The 17,606-nt window shown below is 48.8% G+C and overlaps 1 protein-coding gene across 1 annotated transcript in view; it reads left to right on the forward strand.

Moving 5' to 3' along the window:
* The first annotated feature begins 339 nt into the window (after nucleotides 1-339).
* Nucleotides 340-17,606, forward strand: part of LOC144729688 (RNA-binding protein Nova-1-like) — a 48,590-nt gene continuing 31,323 nt past the window's right edge. The window contains exons 1-2 of the mRNA XM_078610119.1: nucleotides 340-1,596; nucleotides 9,260-9,403. Coding sequence (XP_078466245.1) covers nucleotides 1,362-1,596; nucleotides 9,260-9,403 — 379 coding nt within the window. The 5' untranslated portion in view covers nucleotides 340-1,361. The remainder of the gene's footprint in view (nucleotides 1,597-9,259; nucleotides 9,404-17,606) is intronic.

Genomic DNA, 17,606 nt, shown 5'->3' on the forward strand with positions numbered 1-17,606 from the left:
TATTATGTGTGTTCTCGTGTGGGTGCAGAGGGCGCTGTGTTGGAGGGAGATTGGTGAATTCATGAGCGAACGAGCGGAGAGCGGAGAGGGGGGAGAGAGATCAACACAGGGGGGAGCAGAAAGAGGGAGGGAGGAGTGGCGAGGGAGAGCCAGGAGAGAGAGGGGGTGTAGAGGGAGGAGGGGTGCTGATAGAGGCAGGAGAGGGGGGAGAGTTGGAGAGAGAGTGGAGAGAGAAGGGGTGGGGGTGGGAGTATAGAATAGAGAGGCGAGTGGGAGGAGAGAGTGAATGAGATGGGGGGGGGTAGAGAGGCGAGAGAACGGAGAGGAGGGGGAGGGGGTGAGAGAGAGTGTGGAAAACGTGGGGGAGGAGAGAGAAAGAGAGCCGGTGAGGCATGGTAGAGCGAGAGATACTAAGAGGAGAAGGAGGAGATAGGGGGAGATAGGGGGAGATAGCTCATTGATTATGCGTGGTTTATCTTTGCTGTTGCTGCGTTCTATTAAAGGTTGCGTCCGCATTTGAGAGAGAGGCTTGGAGTGAGACAAGAGCGAGGGAGAGAGCGAATAGGGGTGAGCGAGAGAGAGGGAATAGAGCGAACTGATTGTGCGTGCATTCTCTCCAGCTCTATACAACTCTTACCGCCGAGTCTGCGTCGGAGAGAGAGAGCGAGAAGGGAGAGAGAGAGGGGATCTTGCGACAAAAGGGGAGCTGGGGTAGGGGAGAGTGTGGGGGGGAGAGTGGCGCGCGTGCTATCACAGTTCGCTGCGCCTGTTTGCGCAGAGCAAGCGGATTGCAGACACACGTGGGTCACGCGGGAGAGATACAGACTCTGCAGACGGAGGTATCGACGGGAGGGAGGCAGAGAGCGACGGAGATCACGCTGAGCGGATGAACGACAAACTCGGGCGCACACACACGCAGACGGGATAGACATACGCACTGGGACACACGTACAGCGCACAGCAGACCAGACGGACACGCAGGCACAAACACGGAGTGAGCCACACACGGAGACTCAAACGAGGGAGAGGGAGATACAGGCAGAGGCAGAGGGACTCACAAACGGAGACAAAAACCCCCAGAGCGGGACACAGGGAGACGGAGACGTAGAGACGCACAAAGGAACACACGCACGCGCACACGCGCGCGCACGCACGCGGGCGCATCGAGACGAATACACGAAAGAGGAAGCTCACACGAGGAGACTCGACAGAGGAAGGCGACGCACAGACGCAGCGAGGGGGAGACGGGGGGAGATAGAGGGACACCGAGAGGAAGGCACAAACGCACGCACACGGAGACACGCGGGAGGGGGTGACAGACGCAGAGCGAGGAGCGATTTCCATACAATGACGGACATGGAATGATGAGAGACTGCGAGCGCATATCGCGTGCATCCAATCCGCACTGTGAGCACCGCGTTCCGGACAGCACCAGCGCCATGGCGTCCAGTCAGCAGCTTCACCAGCACTACCACCAGCAGCAGCAGGATGGAGGAGACGTGGGTGCTGTGGAGGTGGACATCCATTATGAGTCCCGCAAGCGGCCTCTGGAAGACGCGACGGATCAAGGGGTGACTAGCAAGAGGATTCACACCGGTGAGGTGTTCAGCTGCTCGGCTGGCTTCCCCATTACATGGCATCATCATCATCATAATCATCATCAACATCAACATTGTCATCATCTTGTCAACGTCGCCATTGTCATACTCAACATCGTCGAAATTTCCATTATCATCATGAAATGCATCGTCATCATCGACATTTCCATTTTCAACATCATCAACATTGCCATTATTAACATTATTATCAAAGAGATTATCAACATCATCATTATTATTATTATCATTATCAACATCATCAACTAAATCATCATCAACACTGCCACTATCAACACCATAAACGGTGCCATTTGTATTACTTATCCGTCGAAACGACTGGAGAATCCAGACATTGTGATCACCATCATGAACGTCGTCATCGTCATAATTTATTAACAGCGTCGACATGATCATCATGGACATTGTCATCATCACATTATCCGTCGAAACGACTGGAGAATCCAGACATTGTGATCACCATCATGAACGTCGTCATCGTCATAATTTATTAACAGCGTCGACATGATCATCATGGACATTGTCATCATCACATTATCATCAACACCATCATCGTCAACATCATTAACATTGTCATCAACGTCTCTTCTAAACATCATCATCAAAATCATAAATATTGTCATTATCATCATCAAAATCATTATGAACATTATCATCAACATCATCGGCATCAACATCATTTGTCGTTGCCTTCAATCAGAATGATGATCGCAATACAACGAGGCCGAGCGCGTCGGACCTTGGAAGCTAAGCAGGGATATTTTTTGTTTGTTAGCCTGGTCAGTACATGGATGGGTGAGCACCATGCCAGGTGCTGTAGGCGTGGGGCTGCGAGGTGTGGCCGGGAGATGGCGGTGTTGGGGGTTACCTCCTTGGTGGACAGCGGCGTGGTGCTTTGACGAATGGAACGGGCGGATGGGGGGGATACAGATGGGGGGGCTGGTGGGGGGGGGGCTCAGGTGAGGGGTGGAGGGTCCCAGGTGGGGGGGGGCATCATTCCAGTGTGGCAGGACCCTCCCTCAGCAAGTCTTGAGACTCGCTGAGGTTTTCCTGGCTAGATAATTGGCACCATCGTCACCGTGATCACACAAATGCGAGCATGTGTACGCGTATCGTGTGTGTGCGTATCTTTGTTTGATATGTGTGTGTGTGCGCGCACGTAATGTGTGTATATATTTGTGTTTTATGTAGATGTGAATACAGCAATGTATTTTCGGGAGCCGTGGCGTGGCGGTTGGCACACCACGCCGCCGGTTCTGGGCCTCCCCTAAGTCGACTCAGCCTTAAATGCGTGCCTGGGGCAGTGTGTTTAAACATCAGCAGTGGGGAGACAAAGACGGCCGGGCGTGGGGTGTACTGGCCACTTACCACGCTCGTGTGGCGTGTCGGGCATAATCTATGCTCACTAACAGCACTTGCCCCGACAGTCAGTTCAAGGCTAGAAGGGATATCTTTCGCCTTGTTATACTGTCATGGATATATGTTGTGTGTACGTATGTAATTAACATGTATGCGCGTGTGTCTCGGCAATGAATCCCTTGCATGGTGATGGTGCTTTAGTCAGACTCCACGAACCTCTTACAGCGTTTGTAATTATTGCCCTATACGACTGACATTTAACAATATTAATCAGCAGAGGACAAATAAGGCTCTCCACAACAAATAAATAATTCTTTATGCAACCCATCGGCACCACGGCTTTGTGGCTGGGTGAGCAATTTCAGCAGCATTGATTTAGTACGCGCAACACTCTGGACCGGTTTTGACGTGAGATGTCTCATCAGCAGGGTCAGGCTTGCTTGAATCATTACTGGTGAATGGGCAATCGATTTAGGCCGAGGTCCTCTCTGTTAAGATTTGGGACCTAGTTAAAGGTATATTAACACATCTCCCCGATCTCAGAAGCTTGGCAGACTTGAGCCTGGTTATATCTTGAATAGGAGACTTCGTAGGCTGGGGCTGCGAGGTGGCCAGGGGATGGAAGTACATCGAGCAATGGATTCCTGAATCTATCTTTGCAACTCTCTTGAGTGTGCTACCCCCTCGTGTGTGTAATGGGGTTTTTCTGGGTCCTCCAGTTTTCTGCCAACACGAAATCCAGACACGCATTGATTTAAAACGGAATTGACCAAATGTCCCACATGTAGGGCCCTCTCTGCCAACGAGTCTTGAGGGTCATCCTTATCTTGGGTTTATGATGATGATGCTGATAACGATGATGACATTGATGATGGCGATACCGTGTAGCTCCTGGCCAAGATTTCAACTGTTTCCATCACAATTGGCAGCCCCGTTCTTCTTTAGACTGAGATACACAGCAATATATATTCTAACATGCTCCGATATGTCGACTCATATACACACACCCTAATATGTATACTTTGATACGTATACTTGTACTCTATGTGTATCAATACACGCTATTACATCTGGTGTGGATCAACGCATCTTTCCCTGCTGTTACTCACTTGCCTGGACCTGATTGGACTCTTCGGCAATGACGTCGCAGGTTTAATTAATTGGACGAATTATTTAATGAGAGAGAGGAGAGAGAGATGAGCCAATTATTCGTGCCGATTGTGCAAGGCTGCATGCACTGCAGAGCAGTTCTACTCCTGCTGCTGGCAAGGATCTACATGCAATTAAATGTATGTGGTGTCCTATTGAAGGTACACATTTTAGGGCTCTTGTCCCGATATCCTACAGCTTTTGCACCCAACTTACGCGGTCGGTAACCCACCGGGTTACGATAATTACACCTTTAAAAAAAAACATGTTCTGCACGACGTCCCGGTGCTTTATATTACCCAAGACAAGCGTCGCTTGAGTCACAAGATGCTTGTTTTTTTCTCTCTCGCGTGGGTCCCATTGCATTGTGTAGAATTTGGCCAAATTCTATCGACGATTAGTTTGGCAATCAGTTATATATTTAGTAGAGCAGGTCAGGAGCCCGTGGGGATCACCTGTCTACCGCATGGGTGAAATGCTATGATTTAAATATATATTTGAAACAATGCTTACATGTTAATGCCAACGGGTTCAAATCAGTGAGACCCCCCCCCCCCCCAGTGAAAACCCGAGGGGGGGGGGACCCCCCAAGAAACGGAGCCAGAAAACCCAAGGAACCGAGAAATAAACCAAATAAACCGAGACGGTATCCAAAGAAACTGAGTCACAGAAACATTTTGAGTGGGTGGGGGATGACGTTAATAAATGAGTTTACGTAGCAGCAATATGCTAATGTCCACCGCCGCCTAGTAAATTAAACGATAATACCTTGTATGGATTTGCACCATTGGAACCTCATTTGCCAGTAAAAATATGATAATTGGTTTTTTACCCTTTTTTCTGCCAACAACACTGACACCTTGTTTTTTTACAAGGAGTCATGTTTGCATAGACCACAATACCTGCAGTCATAATGCAAAAAAAAACCATAACTCTGATAATGTATGCACTGTCCGTGTGCCTTTTAGCATCATCTGGTCCAACCCATGTGAGACTAGGCTCTAAGGAAAGCTGTCTCGGGTGTGGACCAATCAACTTCAAGGACAGTGCATACATTATCAGAGTTGTGTTTTTTGTTTGCATTATGACTGCAGGTATTGTGGTCTATGCAAACATGACTCCTTGTAAAAAAAAAAGGTGTCAGTTTTGTTTCCAGATAAAAGGGTAAAAAACCAATTATCACCTTGTATGGATGTTATTAGTTTCTGGCTTGTTTCTCAAGTAAAGGCTGTGACTAGAGCCAACGCTTTTGGAGGGAGCTGACCCTTACACATCGAGACGTGAACCATCGGCAAGCTGACGGTGAGACTCTCCGATACAGAGGGCCGGGTGTGGTCGTCCCAGGTACACGGCATCGAACGTGAAGAATCCATTGCACCGGCCCCTGGAGAGCCCTCGACATTTGTGAAAAACCACGAGTGTGTGACGGGTAATCCTTGAGACTTTCACACGTGTGCCTTTTGTGTATCCGGGAAAGCCTCACTAAGTCTCAGTATTCCTTTTTCAGGAAGGGGCCCTGTTGCATTGGGAATGTTTGGGTAAATTGCATGAATGCAAGTTTAGCTTCGTGTGGGAGGAAACCGGAGAAAACCCACCACGTACGGAGAAAGGTGACACTCAGCAATGCCATCTCCTGGCCACCTCCCAACTCAGCTCCGCACAGATACATGCAAGAATTCCCCATTCGGATGTAACTCGCTGACGCGTCCCGACTGGACATATGTGAAAAAAGCTTCATAGCTGGTCGGATTCCTCTAGGACAAATAAAGATGTTGATACCTACAACAGCGGGCAAGCATTGCTAATCACACATACAAGCACTAACCTGGCTCAACCATCCTAAGAATATTCCAACGTTTGACAAATTATTTGGTGCTGCTGCCACATTGGCAGCGGTCGAACAAGCACAATTAACCACAAAAACAACTCTACACATTTGGCAATAACACTGGCCTTAAAAATATTTTTACAAATTTTAACAATATAATACTTTATACAAGGTGATCTGGAGAGGGCCGTCGTCTGCAACATTGCCGATTGTTTTCTTTTAATGCCACGGTGTTATGAAGGTAGAAGGTGTTGAGGTTTTTTGTTGTTGTCGTTAATTGTGCTTGTGCACCCATTGTTGATGCCGCAGCAGCAGTGGCAGCGGCATTACTAAATCATTTGTGTAAAACGGAAAAACTCGCCTGGATTGTGACCTCGACAGTTTTAGTTACCGACAAAGATCCCCCGTATAGCCTTGACGGACTTTTAGGGCAAGTTCTGTTAGCGCCTACACACACGCGCGCAAACAAAGCGATATTACAAACGTTGTGAATTAAAAACGCTGTAATCGTAACTCCGACTATTTACGTGAATCATTACTCGTATGTGTTTCGCGTGCACAGTGGCAGCATTGTGTGTAGCGGGGAGGGAGAATTAGGAAAGAGAGCGGTCTAATTGATTGCTCGTCGGCAATGAACGTCACTCACACTGTAATGAAATGGTGATGATGCAAAGCCAAGAGGCTCAGACACATTAATGCATTGTCATGATCATCATCATCATCACCTTCATCAAACTCACTGTGGGCCATCATCCTCATTGCCACCATCATCATCTTCATCATCAAATTAATTCAAGCATCATCATCATCATCATCGACGACGACGACGATGATGATACATCATCAGTGCAGGTCTCAATGCAAATACAATAAAATGGCTAAAATTAAATGAAATACAGAACACTTGCAATATCTAAAACATCCAACCATTTCATCTTCTTGGTTCTTTCGGTAAAGTCACGTAGAAGGGAAATAATAAAATAATAAAAAGAAAAGTATAAAATAAAAATTCTTCCCTTCTACGTGACTTTACCGAAAGAACCAAGAAGATGAATCCCTGCAGTCACGAAAGCTTTAAATCGAAAAAATCCAACCATTTCTTCTCCAGAAGTACATGGTAACGAGCAGAATTAAGAGGCGGTGGAAACCCCAAAGCGTCGTCTTCGCATCCGTCGTTCTTCAGTGCTGCCCGGGGGTTAACAGGGGATGTTCGTAGTCGGGTCAACCGGGCGGGCGAGGTCCCTTGCGAAACGTTGGGGGGGGGGGGGTCACTGCGTTCGCGTTTTGTGTTGCCTCGACTCCGTTGGGAATAGCAGCGCGACGGCGGCTACAGTGAGCGCAGCTGAATGCACTCAGCCGTGGCACCGCCGGTGCGCTCCCGTTCCAACCTCGCCTTGTGTGAGCAATGGCGCAGCGACATTGAACACGGCGGGCTTTGGAGCGCGCGCGAGTGTGTGCGCGTGAGTGCGGAGCGGTGGCGCGGTGGTTAGCGCTACGCTGCGCTACGAACCCGGCGACCCGAGTTCGATTGCCGCTCATGGCCAACGCCGGTGACGATTAACTGAACCGGTACTGGGCCTCCCCTTGCTCGACTCAGCCTCAAATGAGTGCCTGTTGTAGCGGTGTGTGTAAACATCGCCACTGGGGATACAAAGGCGGCGGGGCGTGTTCCTGGCCACACCAGTGACACCACCCCATCGTGTGCTGTCGCGGGCCTGAATAATTGCTCGCTAACAGCACTTGCCCCAACAGTCTGTTAGGGCTACACATGGTGATTTGTCTTTGGAGTGATTGTGCAGTGGGGTTTTTTTGTTCACTTTGCTAGATCCTGGAAAGCTGGGTACAATATCTGGCCACGCACAACCTCCGTGCACAGAGGAATCTTCACCCCCCACCACCCACCGCACCGTAATCTTAACCCCCAACCACCGCATCGTAGCCGAGTCCATTGAGCCTGGAGCTGGGAGCCACGGGCCCCGGGTTCAGATCCAACCGCCTGTCATTTTGTTGACACAGGCCGCCTTTTGCAGACGAGGCTATCCTGGTCTCTTGCGTTCTCACCTGGTTAAACAAACCATCCTGGGTCTCCTCTAGGTCAACTCAGTGTTAAATGAGCACCTGGCATAGAGTGTACATAAAAAACAAAATTAGCACGAGGAAGGTAAAGGCAGCCGGGCACGGTGATGGTAACTCCACACGTTTGGTGCCATTCGGGCCCGAACAGGTGTTGGCTAACAGCACTTGTCCCTGCGGACCATGAGGCTACACGGATACCTTTATTGGTGTTTTCTGCGCTAACCACTGTGCCACTGCTCCAACCCTTGTGCACGTACTTAACTTCATCGAATTGTTGCAATTTGTTGGCTGATTATATTTTGTCGTTTTAATTGATTTTTTTCCTACTGGAATTATTTGACTTCGAATTACCGTTCTCATCTCCCATGAAAAAGGGATGTGTAAGACAATGCAGAATGAGTTAATGTTATTATTTCTATCATCAAGATGTGACTTGCTTGGCTTGTTAGGTCAGCAGATTTGAGTTGAGTATTTGTTATAGGGTGTCTGTCATTCATGTGTTATACCAATGCCTCTCAACCCTATCCCTACCTCCATCACCATCATTACAATCACCACCGCCACCACTGTTGGTATAAAACACCCCTGCCACTATCACCACCACCATCTCCACCTCCCTCACCACCACAACCACCTCCTTTGCTACTGCACCACCACCATCTTCATAACCACCTCCATCACAACTCCACCACTAACACCACCACCACCACCACCACAAACGCCACCACTTTCTCCACCACCTCCCTCACCACCACCACCACAACATCAAACATTACCACAATCACGACCGCCACCTCCACTTCCATCATCTACATCTCCATTACCACCACTTCCACTTCAACCATCACCTCCACCACCTTCCTCACCATCACCTCAACCTTTATCTTCATGACCGTTACGACCACCACCACCATCACCACCTCAATTATTACATTCATCGCTGCCACCTACACAACCGCGACCATCACGACCTCCACCACAATTATTATCACTACCACCACTGCCTTTACCACCGCCCCCATCACCACTACCACCTTCACTACCACCTCAATCATTACTTTTATCGCTACTCCCACCACCACCTTCACCACTACTACCCCCACCACCACCACTACCTCCACCACTGCCAACTCCACCACCGACTCCACCATCACTATCACTACCACCACCGCCACTACCACCACCACCGCTGCCGCCTCGACGACCACCACCACCACTCCCGCTGGAGCAGACGAGGGGCAGTTCTACATGAAGGTGCTCATCCCCAGCTACGCCGCCGGCTCCATCATCGGCAAGGGCGGCCAGACGATCGTGCAGCTGCAGAAGGAGACTGGAGCCACCATCAAGCTCTCAAAGTCCAAGGACTTCTACCCGGGTGAGGCGCGCGATGGTGCTCAGGAGGATCTAAAAACCTCCTGGGGAAGGAAATAGGGCCCTACATCAAGAGACACAAAACAATATTTTCTCTGCTAAATGTCAATACAATACAGGGGTGGTTTCTTCATTAGGGCGATTGGGGCGACGCACCACCAATGTCATTCAACCACAGAGTCACGCTAGCCGTCACTGTGCCTCTGGATATAGTCCAATCAGCGTCATGTCACGTTCTGTGGAGTACCGCCTCTTTTTGGGCGATTTCACTCCGGCTGAGAATCGCCCAGAGTGGCCCCATAGACTTACATTCAAAGATGTTTTTTTTCGAAGGGCGGGCGCTGCAATGCATTCTCTATGGCTTCCGGGAGGGCTCGCACTAACGTGCTTACGTCATCATACGTAAGCACGTTGCATCCAACAATATTATCTGTCGCCACCTAGTGGAATCTTTAATAAAAGAAACTTGAGTGGATTGTATTAATAGTGAGTATAGAAACAAACAAGATGTATTGTAAGAGTCACTTTATTTTTCATTAATATTAAAGAAGTGAAGTTGCCTTTACATGCTTAAGCTGTTAATTTATCCTTTGCATGGGTGGACCTTATCCTTATAAATCATCCAGACATTTGCCCCCCCTGAGAGATTTTGCAGGAGCTGCCACTGATACAATATATAGTTTGTCATCTCAAAGGATGGGGGGGAGAGGGAGGATTTCTCCCATTGTAACTGCACCCCGCACCCGACCCGGATCCACCACTCCCATGGTGCGGGAGTCGAGGGGTCGGCGCAGTCATTGAAATTAAAATTCGCCCCAAACTGAAATGGCCGAGCGTCGCGATGGGGAGAGAGGGTCGAGAGCAGTTTGGTGCGGAGCGCATTAGCCAATCACGCGCCTGTCCTGCCCCTACCCCGAACACTCACCAATGCGCAATGAAATGCTCTGTCAATTGTCACCAGCCGCGAGTACGAGCAATGATCCGAACCCTACCCAACCAGCCACCCGGCCACTTGTACTCGCCGTACCCCTAACCATGACTAGGTAGGCCGTCACAAATACTATCACCCTCGCTGTAACCATATACCCATCTAGTCACTCACGATGAATAGCCCTAACGCAAGCCAACTAGCCACACGCCACTGTTACTACTGAGGCATTGTCACGTAAGGCTCAGCGGAAAGCCACTGTTGCTAGACAACCAGCCGCTAGTACGAGCCCTCACGCTGACCCTATACCTGTGACCCCTCCTCCGGCGCTTCCCAAAGGGGGTGGAGTACTTTGCTCAGTGACTGTTTGTGGGCACGAGGAAAAACGCCGCCGTGGGGTTTTCCAGCCCCGCGGAATCCGTGCGCTTCCCAGAGGAACCGGTCTGTCCGCAATGTCCCAGCGCCCCCGATGGCACACGCACAAAAAAAAGCAACAGATACCTCCGCATTCCAACCGGCAGCGGGGTTAAATCACCCCGCCGCGCGTCACATGAAAGTGGAAAAAAAAAAGTGGAGTTTTTGCCAGGTATTCTAATTTTGGGCCACAAGCCCACCGCCTGGTTTTAGAGTCGGGCCAATTTTGCGTCTCCCACGAACGGCCGAGACGGAGCCCGGGCGACTTGCGGTTGAGTACGAGTCACCGCTGGATTAGCGGAGACGGCGGCTGGGTTGCCACCTGTCCCGGGTTTTGCCAGGAGGTAGCTGCTGTGTTGGGAAATCTGTCAAGTCTTCCCAGAACAACCAATAGCCCTGGTGTTGTGTCAGTTGCTCAATAACACTGGTCAACACACTTTTTTTGGCATAAGGTATTCCAACGGTTTTAATGTAATTTTGGGGTGCTGATTCCAAATCTGGCATCAGTTTTTGTCTATCACATCAGGTTTTAGAGATGTAAAATATTGCATTTTCAATAAAACTGCAGAAGAAAAATATTAAATAAGTGTGGATATCTACATAAAATGATATTATAAACACACTATCCTAAAAATAGAGCACCATATTTTAACACTAAAGCAGTCACTGACTCGCAACAACTTGCAATCATAAGTGACAGAGTTAATATCGGGTAAAATCAATGAAAATGGGGTATGCCGATAGCATAAAAATGATGTGATAGAGCAATTTTGAGATCAGATTTGGAATCAGCACCCTGAAATTAGTCTAAAACAGCTGCAAAAGTCCAGGCCAGAAAAAAATGTTTTTTTTTGTTGACCAGTGTAATTTACCACTCAAGACAACACTGCCTAAAACCAGTGTTCCTTCACTCATTTTCTCAGCGGAAGTGGCCCATAAGACGACGTCAGTGTTGAGGGCCGCCACACCGCCTGCAAGAGATGTTGTGCTTTGTTGAAGGCCGCATGTCAGGTGCCACACGAAAGGTCACCAGAGTCCTTGCAATGAAGAACACTGGTCTAAATAAAAAAAAATGATTTTACCAAGTAAGGCCCACTGAGCTAAAGAGCTATTTTTCAGAAGGAACCTGGCCACAAATGATAGTATTCTTAGATTTTTTTTCCGGTAAAGTCACGTAGGTAAAACATTAAAATTAATAAAAGTAAGATAAAAATAAAATAAAAATCACAAAAATAAAATAAAAATCACAAATGAGAGCTCAACGAAGTGGCTTATTATCACGTGGAAATGTATTGCAGCCAAATACTCAGTCACATGCACGCACACTTATACCTTGCAAATGCGTGAGTATTTGCAGAATCCCGTTCTGTCTCTCCACATATATAAATAACAATAAGTGTGAGTCCATCAGCCTATTGCCTCGACACACCAATATAATCACGCAACGTTCGTGAAAGCAAGCCAACTGCGGGCCGGTTTTGGCCTTCTGCTTCTCATCAAGAAGAGTCGGCGTCGTTCAGCAAAATGCTGGCCGCTTAACCGGATGTTTATTGCCGAGAGCACTCCGTATGAAATATTGGACCTCGGTCAACGCAGAGAGGCAAAAACCTCGCGCGGAGTTCTCCCCTCGTTTGGTTTTGGTGAGATATTCTCCTTTTCCCCACGACGTGTCCCGGTTATTTTGTAACCTTAGATGAGACGTCGGCCCTGTTTATAGCTTAATATTTTTGCCAATATCAGCAGAATATGAACGCTTAGCCAGTACTCGATGGCGGTGGGGGGGGGGGGGGCTTAGTTTACATTTAAATGGAGAAGGATTGTCAAACACGAGGAGAGGTGCGTCCGTTCGCTCATTTGTTGGGGCTATTGGCCCATTAAGGTTTAAGTGGGGTGAGGGGCAAGAGGTCATTGTGTCCGCACCTTCAAAAGTTTCCGTGCGCACAACAACGTTCGCTTACCACCGAGCTCCTCAATCACCACGAAGCACGCACAAATCAGAGTCCAGGTTGCCCCTCGCTCGGCGCCTGTTGGGTTTTGTGCGGTTTTCGCGTCTCTCTGCGGCGAACCCATTTCTAACAAAATATTCGCTCTATCATGCGGGCTTGAATTCCCTCGCGTGCTGTGATGCGGTTGGACGTGGCGCTACATCGCGTGTGTGTACTCTGTGTGTGTACTCCGTGTGTACCGTCCGCGCTACTCGGCGGGCAGCTGTCTCCTCATGCCGTTTTCGCTTCGTGCACCTTTTTTGGAACGCATCCACTGCTACTCCCCGCATGAAGCGAAGGGAGAGCTGTACGCGCGCGAGCGTCAACTGGGCGCCGGTGTTTTGTTTTTTGCCTGGAGCGGTGGTGGCGGCGGCAGTGGTGAGCTTGCAGTGTCGCATCGAAAGCAACCAGCGAAGCCGAGTTCGATTCTCAGCCACCGATGTTGCCGGCGGTGAGTGAAGCAACTCAGTCGGCACTGCCACTTTACCCCCCAAATCCGCAGCTCTTCGCCCACCCGCACTGACTGGCGTGGTGAACGTATGGTCAAAGGGCCCTTCATGGCCGACAAGGCCTTGGGTGGAGGCCCTCATCCAGCAGTGGCTGGACAAAAGGCTGTAAATGTTTTTATGTTATTGATTACAATAAAAAAAATACATTTACACAGTATATAAATTATACTGTATATTAAAATTCATGGGATGTCTCTTAGTGTGGCTAATATTAAAATAGATAAATTAGCAGAAATTATGCCTCCTGTTTATCTCTCCCTCCGCATGAAAAATAAAAGTATAATTATTATTACTACTACACATTCCATTAGCTGCACGGCCTTGACTGCTCATTTAGTGAAGAAGTTTTATTCTGGAGGAGGACGCTAATGATTTATTTCGTGCTAAACACTCAGGAAATGGGAATGCGAATTTTTACGATTCATTTTGGGTTCTAAATAAATATATTTACTGGCAAAACAACTCAGTTGAATACAGTTGCACTTTTGGAACCCACGTGACTTTATTTTCGTAAATTGAATTTGAAATGGGTTGTCATCCTCACCACCGTCACCACCACCACCATCATCATCATAATCATCGTTACTTCTTACGCAAACCATCGATGCACAGATGACGCCCGATTATCCGTGGGCAGGTTACGCGGGTTGCAGATTAACCGGGCCGGTGAAAAAGTGAAGAAATATGGAAAAATTGTAATGTATTATAGTTGATAATCGAGGTTTTTGGTTTAGGTCGTGTATATATAAATGTATCGTTAAAACCGCCACCACCATCCAACACAGCCAATTAGTAAGGTTTGTCACTTAAACAAAGCATGCCAATTCGTTCGTAGTTCAGCACACCGGTGTGTTGTAGAGTAAACCCACAAGATTTACAATTTATTGTAGATGGTTTTATTGTAGATCTTCAATTGTTTTTGGTATCCCCGGCGGGTGGAAGGCCCATTGAGCGAACCTCCTCCTCGCTTTCATTCAAGGGCGACTCCCGGGTGGATGGGGGGGGGGGCTTGTGGGGGTGGGTACAAGAATGGTACAAAAGAACCTTTCAATTATTTATCGAGGCAGCATTACGTCATGTAAACAATCAAACGTATAAACACATTCCACAGCACAAAACCTTTCAAGTGGAAAAGATTAAGCACGACGCATTATTATTAGAACACTATTCTTGCGTTTGGCATTATGTTCATGAGCTTAATGCCAATGTCGAGGTCTGCTGGCCACGACGAAGAGGGCTTCTTGAGACAGGCTGTGTAGTTTTGCTCTTCCTCTTCTGTTGAAGGAGCGCAGACGACAGGGATTCACTATGCGGGTCCATAGTTTGGGTTGTATGGCCACAATCGCTCTCCTGTTGCCTTTTAAAAAAAAATTGTCCCATTTTCGTAGGAGATGTTGCGCATCGGTCCGTTGACAATTAATCATGGTAATTAAAAATGTACAAGCATCCGACACTACCCGCCACGAAGCTTGGAAAAAAAAACAAATGGTAAAAGGCAAATGCACGGCAACCCTGAAATGTATTTTTCTTGAGAACTGCTTTTTTGTGTTTAGTTTATTGCCCCCCCCCGCACCTCCGATTAGCGCGGTTGGCTACGTACAGAAGAAGAAGTTCAACATACATACGTACTTTTTTCACGCCACTGCTGGCGAAAGGCCCCCCCACTGGAGGCAGCTCCAATAAGGGGGGGAGGGGCATGTAGAAAAAGTACTGCCAAATCCACGCTCATTTGCACCTCCTCACGCGCACGCTGATTCTACGATGAAGCTGTTCCTCGCTCGCGACCCCGGTGACCGATTACTTGAATAAAGATTCAAAACAGACGGCGTATTCTCTGCCTTCACCGCGGTCCCGCTATAAACACGCGCTGACGCCAGTTTTGCATCATCCGTGTTTTTGTTTTATACCGGGCCACCCCCCTCAACCCCATCGCCCCGGATGATCGAGAGTCGACTGTGCAATCGATTGATGTCATGATCATGATCACGGGCGGCAGAGTGGCACAGGGGTAACAGTTGTGCCTCAGAAACTGGGACCCGAGTTTGATTCCCAACTCGGGTGCCTTCCTGCGTGGACCTTGAATGTTCTCCCCCCTGTCCCGCGCGGCTTTCCTCCGGGTTCTCCGCTTTCCTCCCGTCGCTGATATTGCACAAATCACTGTCGGCCAAAAACATCCCAAAACAGGACGTTCTTGGAACAGCCTTTGGACTCCAATGTGGCTTTCCTGGGTAAAATTAGTATTATCATATCCTTATCTTCCTTCCTCATTAGCATCCCACCTCCTCTTCACCACCACCACCACCATTATCATCATCGTCATCTAATTTCCATCCACTGCTGGCCGAATCAAACTCTTCTCCCCACTGGCATCTCCATCACAGTTCGATTGAACGTGGCCGCACCCAAATTCCTCACCCACACTTTCGCAGATTCCAATCGCTCCTTCTCCCCTTTGTTGGTCCAGCCCTCGACTGCAGTGAGTCCTGCGCGCTCGCCTGTCGTGGATCCACTCGGTGAGCATTCACCACTCATGTCAACAAGTCGTTTTAATCTGTTATCGATTCAAATCCTGACAATGCATCAAACCACGACGGTTTGGGGGGGGGAAAGTCTTCATCCAGCAGTGGATCGATCATGGCTGTAAAACAAAATGATACTCAGTTCATGTGCTGACAATTCATTGAATCACATGGGCATGTGGCTGGAAAGGGGGGAGGGGGGCGGTGAAAAGAGGAGTGGGGGGCGTAGGGGGAGTGGGCCAAACCATTTGGCCCCTCTCCCCCGAGCAATGGCTCCGCTTGGCACTGGCAAGACAATGGCTCAGTGTTCACCACAATGGGCATCTCTATCCGTAGCCACTGCTACTGCGTGGCGATTAGGAGACATTCCTAGACCCTCAAACCAGAACCCTCTCCGCGGCCCACAGCCATCCTCTGTCCTCATCATCTTCTTCTCCATCATCATCAGCATCAGCAGCAGCACCATCATCATCATCAGCAGCCACGCTCTGTCCACTGCTGGATGAATGCCTCCCCGAGCGATCGCCATCACTCACGGTCTCGTAAAGCCACGGTGCAAAGTGGATTGTTTTTGGTTCTAAGAGCATCTACGTACAATTGCTTCCTTTTAAGACACAGCAAAGGACAGTGGGCTCATTTATTGTACAGAGGGAGTCGTCGTCCACAGACAGAGGAAAAAAGGGAAAAGCTGGAGCCGTGATGTGAACAGGAAGTCGGCAGCACAGATGTTTGGGGGGGGAGGGAAGAAGGTTCCAGACTTTGAGGGCAGTACAGCAGAAGGAGTCACTTGCCATTGAGCGAAGGTTGACTGGGGGCTTCGACAGAAAGCCTCGGTTGCTGAAGCAAGAGCGTCCGTGGAGCGGAGGAAAGTGAGATGAGAGGGGACAGGTAGCAGAGTGCATGGATTGGAGTCGATTGAGATGAGGGGTAGGGGAGTGCGCGGAGTGGCGTTGAGTGACATGAGAGGGGAACAACAGTAGGAGGGTAACTTGAAGGGTAACTGAGTGATATGAGAGGGCAGAAGTAGTTAGGGGCGAGCCCACAGTTGATCTTGAAGACAGTGAGTACGATCTTGAAATTGATCCAGGATTGATTTTGGGGCTCTGTGGAGCAACTAGATTATTGGGGTCACGCTGGGGGCAGCGACATACGGACGCGTTGACGATTGTGTCGATTGTTTTAGTTTATAAATGCGGGTGAGAAGTTTGGCAGTGGAATTTTGGATCATGTGGAGTTTGGGGATGAGGGATTTGGCAGAAGCTGTAGAGGGGAGAATTGCAAATGTTGATTCAGGATGTGATTAAAGCGTGGATAATGTAATGGCCCCAACGCTCTGTAAAAGGCCACGTGGTCGATATTTTGTTTTGGTTCTGAATTGAATGGGTCCGTGGGTGTCTCTTTGTCTGCCCACTGCACTTTGATCCATGGCGACTTGTATTTGGGTTTGATTCCTGGCTGTGATACGCATCATCATTATCATCTTTAGCCACGATCTTCCAAACTGCTGGAAGGCCTCTCCAAGCCATTACCATCTTCTTGCGATGCAGCAGTAAGTCTCGCTCTTGCACATAGATCCGATTTCATCGCTCCGTCTCCATGGTGGAACCTCCTCCTTGGACGTGTTTTCTCATTTGGCCGTCCTCTTTGTTCCAAATCTTCTGTTTCTCTCTGTCCCTCCTTCTCCCTGTGCCCAATCCTGTTGTCGATCCTTTTACCTCCTTGCAACCCTCCACTGGAATAAACCTCCCCTGTACATTAAGCAACCCAACCCCTCCATAACCTCCTGTTCCTCTCTTAAAGCCTCACCTCTTCTCTATTGCCCATTCTCATCCTCTTCCCTCCCCTCGCCCCT

Source organism: Lampetra planeri, chromosome 33 (genome assembly GCF_965212315.1).
Source record: "Lampetra planeri chromosome 33, kcLamPlan1.2.h2, whole genome shotgun sequence".
NCBI lineage: Eukaryota > Metazoa > Chordata > Hyperoartia > Petromyzontiformes > Petromyzontidae > Lampetra > Lampetra planeri.